General features: G+C 48.2%; 2 protein-coding genes across 5 annotated transcripts in view; both read right to left on the minus strand.

Annotated features, from left to right (window-relative positions):
* The window catches only part of LOC110510945 (uncharacterized), a 43,369-nt gene that overhangs the window by 3,319 nt on the left and 24,411 nt on the right, over positions 1 to 15,639 (minus strand). For 2 of the 3 annotated variants that reach the window (XM_090209773.1, XM_090209772.1), the window contains 10 exons: positions 12,678 to 13,109; positions 8,323 to 8,754; positions 4,032 to 4,472; positions 3,406 to 3,843; positions 2,780 to 3,217; positions 1,902 to 2,168; positions 1,528 to 1,785; positions 1,183 to 1,428; positions 678 to 935; positions 91 to 432 (listed from right to left, as the gene is read on the minus strand). In XM_090209773.1, coding sequence (XP_090065899.1) covers positions 91 to 432; positions 678 to 935; positions 1,183 to 1,428; positions 1,528 to 1,785; positions 1,902 to 2,168; positions 2,780 to 3,217; positions 3,406 to 3,843; positions 4,032 to 4,472; positions 8,323 to 8,754; positions 12,678 to 13,109 — 3,552 coding nt within the window. Of the gene's footprint in view, positions 1 to 90; positions 433 to 677; positions 936 to 1,182; positions 1,429 to 1,527; positions 1,786 to 1,901; positions 2,169 to 2,779; positions 3,218 to 3,405; positions 3,844 to 4,031; positions 4,473 to 8,322; positions 8,755 to 12,677; positions 13,110 to 15,639 lie in introns of those variants that run through there. The other variant, XR_016488708.1, reaches the window with a different exon arrangement.
* Positions 1 to 15,639, minus strand: part of LOC110513232 (uncharacterized) — a 137,992-nt gene that overhangs the window by 1,958 nt on the left and 120,395 nt on the right. The window lies entirely within an intron of this gene.

Raw genomic sequence — 15,639 nt, forward strand, 5'->3', positions numbered from 1 at the left:
ACAAGAAGGAGAGTCAACATTATGACACAGAGTAGGTTTAACTCCTACTGATAAATTAGTTGGTCAAATGTTTGCCTTTGTGTGTCTAACCTCAGCTTGACAATATTCAGGATGGGAAGCAGCTCCCTCAGTGCTCTGTCCTCCACCTCACAGTCTCTTAGGATGAGCTGGACCTGGTTCTGAACCAGCGGGGTGCCGTGTTGGTTCTGCTTCAGAACAGAGTGGATGGCCTTGCAATGGTCAGTGGTCAGACACAGAGCCTCCCCCTGGTCCTGAGCTGACAGGTCCACAGAGGAGGAGCAGGACAAGTCCAGCCTGTGTTGCAGAGACCTGAGCAGCCATACTGCTGTTGGTGGTGATGATGGTGCCCCCTGCTGGAACTGAGAGGCAGCACAGCACTGGAGGAAACTCAGCAGTAACCTCCTGTCAACACTACAGAGAGACAGAGAGAGACTTATTTACACACCATCACACATTAAAACACTTAAAACACTGATAAGCACACTACAACTCTGTTAGTCAGGTCAACTCCCAGGAGTTCCCCTTCAATTCCGCCCCTAGCTGAGGTTAAGGTTAGTACATTACACTAAGGTTAGGGTTAGAGGTTAAATCAATCAGGAAGTGGAAAGCCTCATAGTTATATCCATTCTAGCAGGGTCAACGAGTGCCAACTAAACCTGAGTTGGGAGACTCTGTCCAGAAGAGGCAGGATGCTCTCTATCTCCCCCGGTGGTATGGAGGTCCACAGCAGGTTGACTTTGACTTGGTGGCTGTGCTGCAGGGTAAAACACAGAGCAGTACAGTCCACTCTGTCCAGCTCTCTGCTGTTCAGGTTGATCCAATGGTCTGAAGACCTCAACAAACTGGACACACAGTCACTGTCTCTGCTGTCATAGATCTGTCTGATGGAGGACTTTACAAAGCTGGAACTGGACCTGAACAAACATGGAGAATGGATTGTTGTGGTTATGTCAAGGTTTTATAAAGGATAACTCACATAGTAACAACTGACTGGATAGAACATTAATAATTAAAGACTATAAATATTGAATCAAGATCTCCCACCTCTTGAATAAAACCCTAATGATATTACAGAGGAAAACTCAGAACAACATGTCACTGGATACAAATAGTTATTTTATTATTTCTAGAAAGTCTGAACAGAGAAAGAAGTTCAACCACCTCTTGAGAGTAACCCTTCCCAGAAAGGGGAGAAGATCTGAGCTGTTCTTCTCTAGGAGCCGGTTCTTCCTGAGGTCCACAGTGATGTTGTGGGTTGAATGCTGCAGCAGAGAGAGAAGCACTTCCCAGTCCAGCCTGCAGGAGGTCAGGTCTCCACCAACCTTCTCCAGGAACCACTGAGTCAAGTCCTTGTCCTGAGCTTCATAGACAACTACAGCCAGCTGCTGCAGAGTGTCTGAATTCAGTCTAGGAGGTTAGAACATACAGGCAGTCAGAAATATGAAGGAAAACACATGAATGACGTTACTATTTCTACTTTTTAAAAAACATCAGCTTCAGACTGACCTAAGAGAGAGAGGTCCCTGGTGACACAGCAGTGTGATGAGAGAGTGACCCTGGATGCAGAAGTCAGTCAGGTCCAGACACTGAACCCTCCAGAGTCTCAGCAGGGACGCCACATTACTCAGAGCCCTGGATAACACTCTCTCTGGTGTCTGGCTGCTCTTTAGGACCAGGGAGAGTTCTGGGACAGTCAGTGGAGTAGCACCTCTCCCTGTCCTCCTAACCAGTCTGGACAGTTTCACTGCCACACCCACACTCAGCCTGGAATGAAAAGACAAAACGCAAGTCACTTGAAACAGAGAAACCTCGTCAGATAAATACTCAGTAGGAGAATCAACTATTCAATAGACCTGTAAAAGCTGTCTTCCTGAACATACCTGAGCTTGTGGAGCTTTGACTCATGTCTCAAAAGAAGTGCGGCTCCTTGGAGAGAGATCTTGCTGGGGGTGAGAGTGAGGTCCACTCTGGAGGCACAGAGACCCAGGACTCTCCCCACAGACCTGCAGGTTTTCCTGGGTAACACTCCTCCCAGTGACAGGGTGGAGCCCAAGGCCTGGAGGAGAGAGGCCAACTGCTGGTCCTCCTCTCTGGACCTCACAGGGATGGATTCACACACAGTCTGGAAGAACCTGTCATCACCACAGCTGAAACAGCAAAACATGGGGAACATCAAATCAGACATTTAGGAGACAGTGACGTCCAAAAGTATGGGGTGACACATGTCAGTGACACATTTTATGTTGTTTTGGCTCTGTACTCCAGCACTTTCTAAACTGTGAAATTGCCCTGACATTAAAGCTGACAGTCTGACCTTTAACCTCAGTCAGTGAATCATGCCAAAGTGTACAGAGACAAAATAACAAATGTGTCCATGTCCCAATACTTTGACCTCACTGTACATGAATACCTGCCTGTCATATGGAAATATGATACCATGTCACAGAGAAAGTTACATAATATACAAGACATTTGGTTTTCATAGATTAGATATTCTGAATATAAACGTTTAGATTCTTAAAGATAAAATCCACAAGATTTCTAAAAGACAAATGTCTAGCATCACATAATTAAGATAAATTAACGTGACTAAACTCCATAATATCAGTGTTACTAACACAACAGCAACATTTGTTATGTTTTGAAAGATATATGAATAAAAAAATAAAATGTATGACATTTAGTAACATTTGAAATCTTAGTATAAATGTTACTAGCATCACATAATCACTAACCACCACCACATGTTCAGACTCACCTCAGCTGTGAGATGTAGGGAAGACACTGAAGGAAAGTCCTCACTTCACTCTCTTCATCTGACCAGCCCTTCAGCTCTACTGGTTTCTTCTCTGGTTGGAGTTTCAGCACTTCTAGGAGGAGAGAGGCCTTTCTCTCTGAGAGGTCTATGGACCAGACTGCAGGAGCTGACTGGTAAAAAGGCTGTAATGCTGGAAGGACACTCCTGCCTGTTTGAGTCTCATAGTCCTTCACATGTGAGTACAGATCCAGCAGGAAATGACTCTCTCTAAATGGATCATCACCATCATCATCATCATCTTCACCATCTGTGTATCTGCACATGGAGGATAATGTCTTTAAGATATTCTCTCCTGTCTCTGTATCAAACTCAGCTGCAGCAACACTGAGTTTAGACAGAATTGTCCAGGCCTTCTCTTCACCATAACCAACACACAACCTGAATGAGAAGACAGACAAGTTATCCTGGATTCTCTGGATAAGTAATGCAGAGGAATCAACCACAGACACATAATAATGTTTACATGTCAGAATGGCAAAAACAGACTAACGGAGGGATAAACAGATGTTTTATAAACCAGATAAATAGCTGGTACAATATGACACATCTCAGAGAAACTCACTCACCTCAGCTGTGAGATGTAGGGAAGACACTGAAGGAAACTCCTCACTTCACTCTCTTCATCTGACCAGTCCTTCAGCTCTACTGGTTTCTTCTCTGGTTGGAGTTTCAGCACTTCTAGGAGGAGGGAGGCCTTTCTCTCTGAGAGGTCTATGGACCAGACTGCAGGAGCTGACTGGTAAACTGGCTGTAATGCTGGAAGGACCCTCCTGCCTGTTTGAGTCTCATAGTCCTTCACATGTGAGTACAGATCCAGCAGGAAATTACTCTCTCTAAATGGATCATCACCATCATCATCATCATCTTCACCATCTGTGTATCTGCACATGGAGGATAATGTCTTTAAGATATTCTCTCCTGTCTCTGTATCAAACTCAGCTGCAGCAACACTGAGTTTAGACAGAATTGTCCAGGCCTTCTCTTCACCATAACCAACACACAACCTGAATGAGAAGACAGACAAGTTATCCTGGATTCTCTGGATAAGTAATGCAGAGGAATCAACCACAGACACATAATAATGTTTACATGTCAGAATGGCAAAAACAGACTAACGGAGGGATAAACAGATGTTTTATAAACCAGATAAATAGCTGGTACAATATGACACATCTCAGAGAAACTCACTCACCTCAGCTGTGAGATGTAGGGAAGACACTGAAGGAAACTCCTCACTTCACTCTCTTCATCTGACCAGTCCTTCAGCTCTACTGGTTTCTTCTCTGGTTGGAGTTTCAGCACTTCTAGGAGGAGGGAGGCCTTTCTCTCTGAGAGGTCTATGGACCAGACTGCAGGAGCTGACTGGTAAACTGGCTGTAATGCTGGAAGGAAACTCCTGCCTGTTTGAGTCTCATAGTCCTTCACATGTGAGTACAGATCCAGCAGGAAATCACATTGATATTCCTCAACATCATCATCCCATTCACAGAAGGGGAAAGTGCTGTAAGTCCACACTGATGATACCAGCTTCAGTGTCTTCTCTCCTGTCTGCTCCTCCCACTCTGCTGCTTGAGACAGGAGATCCACCAGGAACTTGATCTGCTTTGAGGAATCAGACCTCCGTGGACAGAAACTGCAACAAGGACAGTAACAGCTGATTCAGACATGGATGAACACATGAAACCAGTCATAGATAAAGATATATGAAGTAGTTAAACATTTACATAATGTGCTTCGGTTATATGTTAAAGTATTTAATTTGAGACGTTCACATTATCTATCTGTGACATTTAGTAATGCATCATTATCTATCTGTGACATTTAGTAATGCATCATTATCTATCTGTGACATTTAGTAATGCATCATTATCTATCTGTGACATTTAGTAATGCAACATTATCTATCTGTGACATTTAGTAATGCAACATTATCTATCTGTGACATTTAGTAATGCAACATTATGTATCTGTGACATTTAGTAATGCATCATTATCTATCTGTGACATTTAGTAATGCAACATTATCTATCTGTGACATTTAGTAATGCAACATTATCTATCTGTGACATTTAGTAATGCAACATTATCTATCTGTGACATTTAGTAATGCAACATTATCTATCTGTGACATTTAGTAATGCAACATTATCTATCTGTGACATTTAGTAATGCAACATTATGTATCTGTGACATTTAGTAATGCAACATTATCTATCTGTGACATTTAGTAATGCAACATTATGTATCTGTGACATTTAGTAATGCAACATTATGTATCTGTGACATTTAGTAATGCAACATTATGTATCTGTGACATTTAGTAATGCAACATTATCTATCTGTGACATTTAGTAATGCAACATTATGTATCTGTGACATTTAGTAATGCAACATTAGTTATGTCAGGAAATGGGCTGATAAATGTTCCCAGATTCACCAACATGTGTAGTTTTATACGGAGCGTTCACTGTGTGCTGCCACTTTGCATCAGCAGTCAGAAAGGAGGCTCTCTGGGGGCAGTTTGATAGTGGTGATGCTGCACAACTCTGGTTTATTTTCTCTCTCTCTCTCTCTCTCTCTCTCTCTCTCTCTCTCTCTCTCTCTCTCTCTCTCTCTCTCTCTCTCTCTCTCTCTCTCTCTCTCTCTCTCTCTCTCTCTCTCTCTCTCTCTCTCTCTCTCTCTCTCTCTCTCTCTCTCTCTCTTACCTCACTCTCCCATTCTCTCTCTCTCTTACCTCACTCTCCCTCTCTGTCTCTCTCTTACCTCACTCTCCCTCTCTGTCTCTCTCTTACCTCCCTCTCCCTCTCTCTCTCTCTTACCTCACTCTCCCTCTCTCTCTCTCTTACCTCACTCTCCCTCTCTCTCTCTCTCTCTTACCTCACTCTCCCTCTCTCTCTCTCTCTTTTACCTCACTCTCCCTCTCTCTCTCTCTCTCTCTCTTCCCTCTCGCTCTCTCTCTCTCTTCCCTCTCACTCTCACTCCCTCTCTCTCTCTCTCTCTCTCTCTCTCTCTCTCTTCCCTCTCACTCACTCTCTCTCTCTAACTTTCTCTTTCTCTTACCTCACTCTCTCTCTCTTCCCTCTAACTTTCTCTCTCTCTTACCTCACTCTCTCTCTCTCTCTCTTCCCTCTAGCTCTCTTCCCTCTCGCTCTCTCTCTCTCTTCTCGCTCTCTCTCTCTCTTCTCGCTCTCTCTCTCTCTCTTCCCTCTCGCTCTCTCTCTCTCTCTTCCCTCTAACTTTCTCTCTCTGTCTCTTCCTTCACTCTCTCTCTCTTCCCTCTCACTCTCTCTCTCTCTCTTCCCTCTCGCTCTCTCTCTCTTCCCTCTCGCTCTCTCTCTCTCTTCCCTCTCACTCTCTCTCGCTCTCACTCTCTCTCTCTCACTCACTCTCCCTCGCTCTCTCTCTCACTCGCACTCTCCCTCGCTCTCTCGCTCTTCCCTCTCTCTCTCTCTTCCCTCTCACTCTCTCTCTTCCCTCTAACTTTCTCTCTCTCTCTCTCTCGTCCCTCTCTCTCTCTCGCTCTCTCTCGTCCCTCTCTCTCTCTCTCTCGACCCTCTCTCTCTCTCGCCCCTCTCTCGTCCCTCTCTCTCTCTCGTCCCTCTCTCTCTCTCTCATCCCTCTCTCGCTCTCTCGTCCCTCTCTCTCTCGTCCCGCTCTCTCTCATCCCTCTCTCTCATCCCTCTCTCTCTCATCCCTCTCTCCCTCTCTCCCTCTCTTGTCTCTCCCTCCTCTCTCCCTCCCTCTCTCTCCCTCTCTCTATCTCTCGTCCCTCTCGTCTCTCGTCCCTCTCTCTCTCGTCCCCCTCTCTCTCTTTCTCGTCCCTCTCTTTCTCGTCCCTCTCTCTCTCGTCCCTCTCGTCTCTCGTCCCTCTCGTCTGTCTCTCTCTCTCTCTCTCTCTCCCTCTCTCTCTCGTCCCTCCCTCTCCCTCTCTCCCTCTCGTCCCTCTCTCGTCCCTCTATCTCTCTCGTCCCTCACTCCCTCTCTCGTCCCTCTCTCTCTCTCTCTCATCCCTCTCTCTCTCTCGTCCCTCTCTCTCTCTCGTCCCTCTCTCTCTCTCTCGTCCCTCTCTCTCTCTCGTCCCTCTCGTCTCTCGTCCCTCTCGTCTGTCTCTCTCTCTCTCTCGTCCCTCTCTTTCGTCCCTCACTCTCCCTCCCTCTCTCTCCCTCTCGTCCCTCTCTCTCTCTCGTCCCTCTCTCTCTCTCTCGTCCCTCTCTCTCTCGTCCCTCTCGTCTCTCGTCCCTCTCTCACTCTCTTCCCTCTCCTCTCTCCCAACTCTCTCTCTTCTCTCCCTTCCATCTCCTCTCTCCCCTCTCTCCCCCCTCTCTCTCGTCCCTCTCTCTCTCTCTCGTCCCTCTCTCGTCCCTTTCTCTCTCTCGTCCCTCTCTCTCTCTCTCTCTCTCTCTCGGCCCTCTCTAGCCCCTATCTCTCTCGTCCCTCTCTCTCGTCCCTCTCTCTCTCTCTCGTCCCTCTCTCTCTCTCGTCCCTCTCTCTCTCTCTCTCTCTCTCGGCCCTCTCTAGCCCCTATCTCTCTCGTCTCTTTCTCTCATCCCTCTCTCTCTCTCTCGTCCCTCTCTCTCTCTCGTCCCTCTCTCTCTCTCGTCCCCCTCTCTCTCGTCCCTCTCTCTCTCATCCCTCTCTCTCTCATCCCTCTCTCTCTCCCTCTCTCTCTCATCCCTCTCTCTCTCCCTCTCTCTCTCACTCTCCCCCTCTCGCTCTCTCTCTCTCTCTCTCTCTCTCTTCTCTCTCATCCCCCTCTCTCTCTCTCCCTCTCTCTCTCTCTCTCTCTCTCTCTAGTGCTTTACACAGCAGCAGACTTTATTATTGTTTTCAATGCTCTTCCCTTTGAGGTTCAGCGTGGCTGGACTATCATTGCCCTGCCAGACGTATTAGGGTTGACATTTTAGTTAAAGGGAGGTTTCTTGACAGTTTATTGTGTCTTATTATTTGAACTGTATATATGTGGTACTAATGACATGTGGCCCAGAAGATTGTGGACATTTTAAGGCCTTTGTTTGTCTATGACCCCCCACCATTCATACCCTCTGCACTCCTCCACTGGGAGGTAATACAGATTACTGCAAACCCTCATGTTGATGAATGGGTTCTTTCTTGTAAATTGTTTCTAGGAAGTTGCCGTTAAATTGCTCTGCCATCATTATTGTATGAGGTATTATTGGTGGGGTTCCCCCTGTGCTGTGATGGGTGTTTTATATGGTGAGTCTTATCTTTTCTCTCCACTGGCTATCTGGCTAACAGGCTACACTCTAGACAGTCTCTTCTGCTGATGTGTGTGTGTCTGGTAGTGGGTCTCTCTCTATCCTACTCTTTTCCTTTCTACAGGGTTAATACCTGCCTGGCGCCCCAAAAAATCTTTACCTTTACCCCTCTCTAACAATACTGCTACAAGATTTGCCAACACGAAGTTTTATATGTCAAATGTTTCTACAAGACAATAACAACTAGCATCACATGTTCAGACTCACCTCAGCTGTGAGATGTAGGGCAGACACTGAAGGAAACTCCTCACTTCACTCTCTTCATCTGACCAGCCCTTCAGCTCTACTGGTTTCCTCTCTGGTTGGAGTTTCAGCACTTCTAGGAGGAGGGAGGCCTTTCTCTCTGAGAGGACTATGGACCAGACTGCAGGAGCTGACTGGTAAACTGGCTGTAATGCTGGAAGGAAACTCCTTCCTGTTTGAGTCTCATAGCCCTTCACATGTGAGTACAGATCCAGCAGGAAATCACTCTGTTGAGAATTGTCTCCATGGCGATAAGGAAAGGTGCTGTAAGTACACACTGATGATACCAGCTTCAGTGTCTTCTCTCCTGTCTGCTCCTCCCAGTCTGCTGCTTGAGACAGGAGATCCACCAGGAACTTGATCTGCTTTGAGGAATCAGACCTCCGTGGACAGAAACTGCAACAAGGACAGTAACATCTGATTCAGACATGGATGAACACATGAAACCAGTAATAGATAAAGATATATGAAGTAGTTAAACATTTACATAATGTGCTTTGGTTATATGTTAAAGTATTTCATTTTTAGAGACATTCACATTATCTATCTGTGACATTTAGTAATGCAACATTATGTATCTGTGACATTTAGTAATGCATCATTAGTTATGTCAGGAAATGGGCTGATAAATGTTCCCAGATTCACCAACATGTGTAGTTTTATACGGAGCCTTCACCGTGTGCTGCCACTTTGCATCAGCAGTCAGAAAGGAGACTCTCTGGGGGGCAGTTTGATAGTGGTGATGCTGCACAACTCTGGTTTATTTTCCCACTTCCCTCTTCCTTCCCTCTCTCTCTCCCTCTTCCCTCTCTTCACTCTCTCTCTCGCTCTCTTCCCTCTCTCTCTCTCTCTCTCTCTCTCTCTTCCCTCTCTCGCTCCCTCTCTTCCCTCTCTCGCTCCCTCTCTCGCTCTCTCTCTTCCCTCGTCCCTCTCTCTCTCGCTCTCTCTTCCCTCTCTCCACGCTCGCTCTCTCTTTCTCTTCCCTATCTCTCTCTTCCCTATCTCTCTCTTCCCTCTTTCGCTCTCTTCCCTCTTTCGCTCTCTTTCATCTCTCGCTCTCTTCCCTCTCTCGCTTTCTTCCCTCTCTCTCTCTCTTCCCTCTCTCTCTCTTCCCTCTCTCTCTCTTCCCGCTCACTGTTCTCTCCCTCGCCCTCCTCTCTCTCTTTCTCTCCCCTCTCTTTCTCTCTATCTACCCTCTCGCTCTCTCTTCCCTCTCGCTCTCTCTCTTCCCTCTCTCTCTCTTTTCCCTCTCACTCTCTCTCTCTCTCTCTCTCTCTCTTCCCTCTCACTCTCTCTCTCTCTTCCCTCTCACTCTCTCTCTCTCTTCACTCTCTCTCTTTTCCCTCTCACTCTCTCTCTCTTCCCTCTCACTCTCTCTCTCTCCCTCCCTTTCCTCTCACTCTCTCTCTCTCTTCCGTCTAACTCTCTCTTTCTCTCTCTCTCTTACATCTCACTCTCTCTCTCTCTTCCCGCTCAATCTCTCTCTCTCTTCCCTCTCGCTCTCTCTCTCTCTCTTCCCTCTCGATCTCTCTCTCTCTTCCCTCTCACTCGCTCTCTCTCTCTCTCTTCCCGCTCACTCTCTCTCTCTCACCCTCTTCCGTCTCCCTATTCCAGCTCCCTCTTCCGTCTCCCTCTTCCCCCTCTCTCTCCACTCGCTCTCTTCCATTTCTCTCACTCTCTCTCTCTTTCCTATTCTTCCCTCTCTCTTCCCGCTCACTGTTCTCTCCCTCGCCCCCCTCTCTCGCTCTCTCTCTTCCCTCTCTCGCTCTCTCTCTCTCTTCCCTCTCTCGCTCTCTCTCTCTCTTCCCTCTCTCGCTCTCTCTCTTCCCTCTCTCGCTCTCTCTCTTCCCTCTCTCGCTCTCTCTCTTCCCTCTCTCGCTCTCTCTCTTCTCTCTCTCGCTCTCTCTTCACTCGTCCCCCCTCTCTCTCGCTCTCTCTTCCCTCTCTCCACACTCGCTCTCTCTTTCTCTTCCCTATCTCTCTCTTCACTCTCTCTCTCTTCCCTCTTTTGCTCTCTTCCCTCTTTCGCTCTCTTCCATCTCTCGCTCTCTCCCCCTCTCTCGCTTTCTTCCCTCTCTCTCTCTCTCCCTCTCTCTCTCTTCCCTCTCTCTCTTCCCGCTCACTGTTCTCTCCCTCGCCCTCCTCTCTCTCTTTTTCTCCCCTCTCTTTCTCTCTATCTACCCTCTCGCTCTCTCTTCCCTCTCGCTCTCTCTCTTCCCTCTCTCTCTCTTTTCCCTCTCACTCTCTCTCTCTCTCTCTTCCTCTCACTCTCTCTCTCTTCCCTCCCTCTTCACTCTCTTCTCCCCCAGTCTCTCTCTTCACTCCCCCTCTCACTTCAATCCCCCTTCAATCCTCTTCCGTCTCCCTCTCTCTCTCTCTCTCTCTTCCCTCTCGCTCTCTCTTCCCTCTCGCTCTCCCCTCTCGATCTATCTTCCCTCTCGCTCTCTCTCTTCCCTCTCGCTCTCTCTCTTCCGTCTAACTCTTTCTCTTTCTCTCTTCCCTCTCACTCTCTCTCTCTGCCCTCTCGCTCTCTCTCTCTCTCACTCTTCCCTCTTGCTCTCTCTCTCTCTCTTCCCTCTCACTCTCTCTTCCCTCTCTCTCTCTCTTCCCTCTTGCTCTCTCTCTCTCTTCCCTCTAGCTCTCTCTCACTCTCTTCCCTCTAGCTCTCTCTCTCTCTCTTCCCTCTCTCTCCCTCTCCTCTCTCTCCCTCTTCCCTCTCACTCTCTCTCACTCTTCCCCCTCTCTCTCTCTCTTCCCTCTAGTTCTCTCTCTCTCTTCCCTCTAGTTCTCTCTCTCTTCCCTCTAGTTTTCTCTCTCTCTTCCTCTAGTTCTCTCTCTCTCTCTCTCTCTCACTCTCTCTCACTCTTCCCTCTCGCTCTCTCTCTCTCTCTTCCTCTCACTCTCATCCCTCTCTCTCTTCCTTCTCTCTCTCTCTCTCTCTCTTCCCTCTCACTCTCTCACTCTCTTCTAGCTCGCTCTCTCTTCCCTCTCACTCTCTCCCTTCCCTCTCACTCTCTCTCTCTTCCCTCTCTCTCTCTTCCCTCTCGCTCTCTCTCTCCCCTCTCTCTCTTCCCTCTCACTCTCTCTCTCTCTTCCCTCTTGCTATCTCTCTCTCTTCTCTCTAGCTCTCTCTCTCTCTCTCTTCCCTCTCTCTCCCTCTCCTCTCGCTCTCTCTCCCTCTTCCCTCTCACTCTCTCTCACTCTTCCCTCTCACTCTCTCTCACTCTTCCCTCTCTATCTCTTCCCTCTAGTTCTCTCTCTTACCTCTAGTTCTCTCTCTCTCTTCCCTCGCTCTCTCTCTCTCTCACTCTTCCTCTCGCTCTCTCTCTCTCTCTCTTCCCTCTCACTCTCTCATCCCTCTCTCTCTTCCTTCTCTCTCTCTCTCTCCCTCTCACTCTCTCTCTCTTCCCTCTCACTTTCTCTCTCTTCTAGCTCTCTCTCTCTCTTCCCTCTCACTCTCTCTCTTCCCTCTCTCTCTCTTCCCTCTCGCTCTCTCTCTCTCGCGTCTCTCTCGCCTCTCCCCTCTCTCTCCCCCCTCCCCCCCCTCTCTCTCTCTCTCCCCCCTCTCCCCCCCTCTCCCTCTCTCTCTCTTCCCTCTCTCTCTCCAGTGCTTTACACAGCAGCAGACTTTATTATAGTTTTCAATGCTCTTCCCTTTGAGGTTCAGCGTGGCTGGACTATCATTGCCCTGCCAGACATATTTGGGTTGACATTTTAGTTAAAGGGAGGTTTCTTGACAGTTTATTGTGTCTTGTTATTTGAACTGTATTGATGTGGTACTAATGACATGTGGCCCAGAAGATTGTGGACATTTTAAGGCCTTTGTTTGTCTATGACCCCCCACCATTCATACCCTCTGCACTCCTCCACTGGGAGGTAATACAGATTACTGCAAATCCTCTCATGTTGATGACTGGGTTCTTTCTTGTAAATTGTTTCTAGGAAGTTGCCGTTAAATTGCTCTGCCATCATTATTGTATGAGGTATTATTGGTGGGGTTCCCCCTGTGCTGTGATGGGTGTTTTATATGGTGAGTCTTATCTTTTCTCTCCACTGGCTATCTGGCTAACAGGCTACACTCTAGACAGTCTCTTCTGCTGATGTGTGTGTGTCTGGTAGTGGGTCTCTCTCTATCCTACTCTTTTCCTTTCTACAGGGTTAATACCTGCCTGGCGCCCCAAAAAATCTTTACCTTTACCCCTCTCTAACAATACTGCTACAAGATTTGCCAACACGAAGTTTTATATGTCAAATGTTTCTACAAGATAATAACCACTAGCATCACATAATCACTAACCACCACACATGTTCAGACTCACCTCAGCTGGGAGATGTAGGGCAGACACTGAAGGAAACTCCTCACTTCACTCTCTTCATCTGACCAGCCCTTCAGCTCTACTGGTTTCCTCTCTGGTTGGAGTTTCAGCACTTCTAGGAGGAGGGAGGCCTTTCTCTCTGAGAGGTCTATGGACCAGACTGCAGGAGCTGACTGGTAAACTGGCTGTAATGCTGGAAGGAAACTCCTTCCTGTTTGAGTCTCATAGCCCTTCACATGCGAGTACAGATCCAGCAGGAAATCACTCTGTTGAGAATTGTCTCCATGGCGATAAGGAAAGGTGCTGTAAGTACACACTGATGATACCAGTTTCAGTGTCTTCTCTCCTGTCTGCTCCTCCCACTCTGCTGCTTGAGACAGGAGATCCACCAGGAACTTGATCTGCTTTGAGGGATCAGACCAGTCTGGATAGAAACTGCAACAAGGACAGTAACAGCTGATTCAGACATTGATGAACACATGAAACCAGTCATAGATAAAGATATATGAAGTAGTTTAAACATTTACATAATGTGCTTTGGTTATATGTTAAAGTATTTCATTTTTTAGAGACATTCACATTATCTATCTGTGACATTTAGTAATGCATCATTAGTTATGTCAGGAAATGGGCTGATAAATGTTCCCAGATTCACCAACATGTGTAGTTTTGTACAGAGCCTTCACCGTGTGCTGCCACTTTGCATCAGCAGTCAGAAAGGAGACTCTCTGGGGGGCAGTTTGATAGTGGTGATGCTGCACAACTCTGGTTTATTTTCCCACTTCCCTCTTCCTTCCCTCTCTCTCTCCCTCTTCCCTCTCTTCACTCTCTCTCTCGCTCTCTTCCCTCTCTCTCTCTCTCTCTCTCTTCCCTCTCTCGCTCTCTCTCTTCCCTCTCTCGCTCTCTCTCTTCCCTCTCTCGCTCTCTCTCTTCCCTCTCTCGCTCTCTCTCTTCCCTCGTCCCTCTCTCTCTCGCTCTCTCTTCCCTCTCTCCCCTCTCGCTCTCACTTTCTCTTCCCTATCTCTCTCTTCCCTATCTCTCTCTTCCCTCTTTCGCTCTCTTCCCTCTTTCGCTCTCTTCCATCTCTCGCTCTCTTCCCTCTCTCGCTTTCTTCCCTCTCTCTCTCTTCCCTCTCTCTCTCTTCCCGCTCACTGTTCTCTCCCTCGCCCTCCTCTCTCTCTTTCTCTCCACTCTATCTACCCTCTCGCTCTCTCTTCCCTCTCGCTCTCTCTCTTCCCTCTCTCTCTCTTTTCCCTCTCACTCTCTCTCTCTCTCTTCCCTCTCACTCTCTTCACTCTCTCTCTCTTTTACCTCTCACTCTCTCTCTCTCTCTTCCCTCTCACTCTCTCTCTCTCCCTCCCTTTCCTTTCACTCTATCTCTCTCTTCCGTCTAACTCTCTCTTTCTCTCTCTCTCTTACATCTCACTCTCTCTCTCTTCCCTCTCGCTCTCTCTCTCTCTCTTCCCTCTCGCTCTCTCTCTCTCTTCCCTCTCACTCGCTCTCTCTCTCTCTCTTCCCGCTCACTCTCTCTCTCTTCCCGCTCACTCTCTCTCTCTCACCCTCTTCCGTCTCCCTATTCCAGCTCCCTCTTCCGTCTCCCTCTTCCCCCTCTCTCTCCACTCGCTCTCTTCCATTTCTCTCACTCTCTCTCTCTTTCCTATTCTTCCCTCTCTCTTCCCGCTCACTGTTCTCTCCCTCGCCCTCCTCTCTCTCTTTCTCTCCCCTCTCTTTCTCTCTTTCATCTATCCTTCCCTCTCTCTCTCTCTTCCCTCTCGCTCTCTCTTCCCTCTCGCTCTCTCTCTTCCCTCTCGCTCTCTCTTCCCTCTCGCTCTCTCTCTTCCCTCTCACTCTCTCTCTTCCCTCTCACTCTCCCTCTCTCTCTTTCTCTCTTCCCTCTCAATCTCTCTCTCTCTTCACTCTCTCTCCCTCTCTTCCCTCTCACTCTCTCTTCCCTCTCACTCTCTCTTCCCTCTCACTCTCTCTTCCCTCTCACTCTCTCTCTCTCTTCACTCTCACTCGCTCTCTCTCTCCCTTCCCTCTCACTCTCTCTCTTCCCTCTCGCTCTCTCTCTTCCCTCTCACTCTCACTTTCTCTCTCTTCCCTCTCACTCTCTCTTCCCTCTCACTCTCTCTCTCTCTTCACTCTCATTCGCTCTCTCTCTCCCTTCCCTCTCACTCTCTCTTTCCCCTCTCTCTCTCTTCCCTCTCTCTTCCCGCTCACTGTTCTCTCCCTCTCCCTCTCTCTTCCCCCTCTCTCTCTCTTCCCTCCCCCTCTTCCGTCTCCCTATTCCAGCTCCCGCTTCCGTCTCCCTCTTCCCTCGCTCTCTCTCTCTTCCTTCTCACTCGCTCTCTCTCGCCCTTCCCCCTCACTCTCTCTCTCTTCCCCGCTCACTCTCTCTCTCTCACCCTCTTCCGTCTCCCTATTCCAGCTCCCTCTTCCGTCTCCCTCTTCCCTCTCTCTCTCTCCAATCTCTCTCCACTCGCTCTCTTCCATTTATCTCACTCTCTCTCTCTTTCCTCTTCTTCCCTCTCTCTTCCCGCTCACTGTTCTCTCCCTCACCCTCCTCTCTCTCTTTCTCTCCCCTCTCTTTCTCTCTTTCATCTATCTTCCCTCTCGCTCTCTCTCTCTCTTCCCTCTCGCTCTCTCTTCCCTCTCGCTCTCTCTCTTCCCTCTCTCTCTCTCTTCCACTCTCTCTCTTCCCTCTCTCTCTCTCTTCCCTCTCTCTCTCTCTTCCCTCTCACTCTTTCCCTCTTCCCTTCCGTCTCCCTCTTCCCTCTCTCTTCCCTCTCTCTTCCCTCTCTCTTCCCTCTCTCTTCCCTCTCCCTTCCCTCTTCCTTCCCTCTCTCTTCCCTCTTCCCTCTCTTCCCTCTCTCTTCTTCCCTCTCCCCCACTCTTCCCTCACTCTTCCCTCTCTTTTCCCTCTTCCTTCTCTCTCTCTCTCCTCTCTCTCCCCCTTGTGTCTCTC

Source organism: Oncorhynchus mykiss, chromosome 19 (assembly GCF_057628025.1).
Source record: "Oncorhynchus mykiss isolate SJ-2025 chromosome 19, ASM5762802v1, whole genome shotgun sequence".
NCBI classification, from domain to species: Eukaryota; Metazoa; Chordata; class Actinopteri; order Salmoniformes; family Salmonidae; genus Oncorhynchus; species Oncorhynchus mykiss.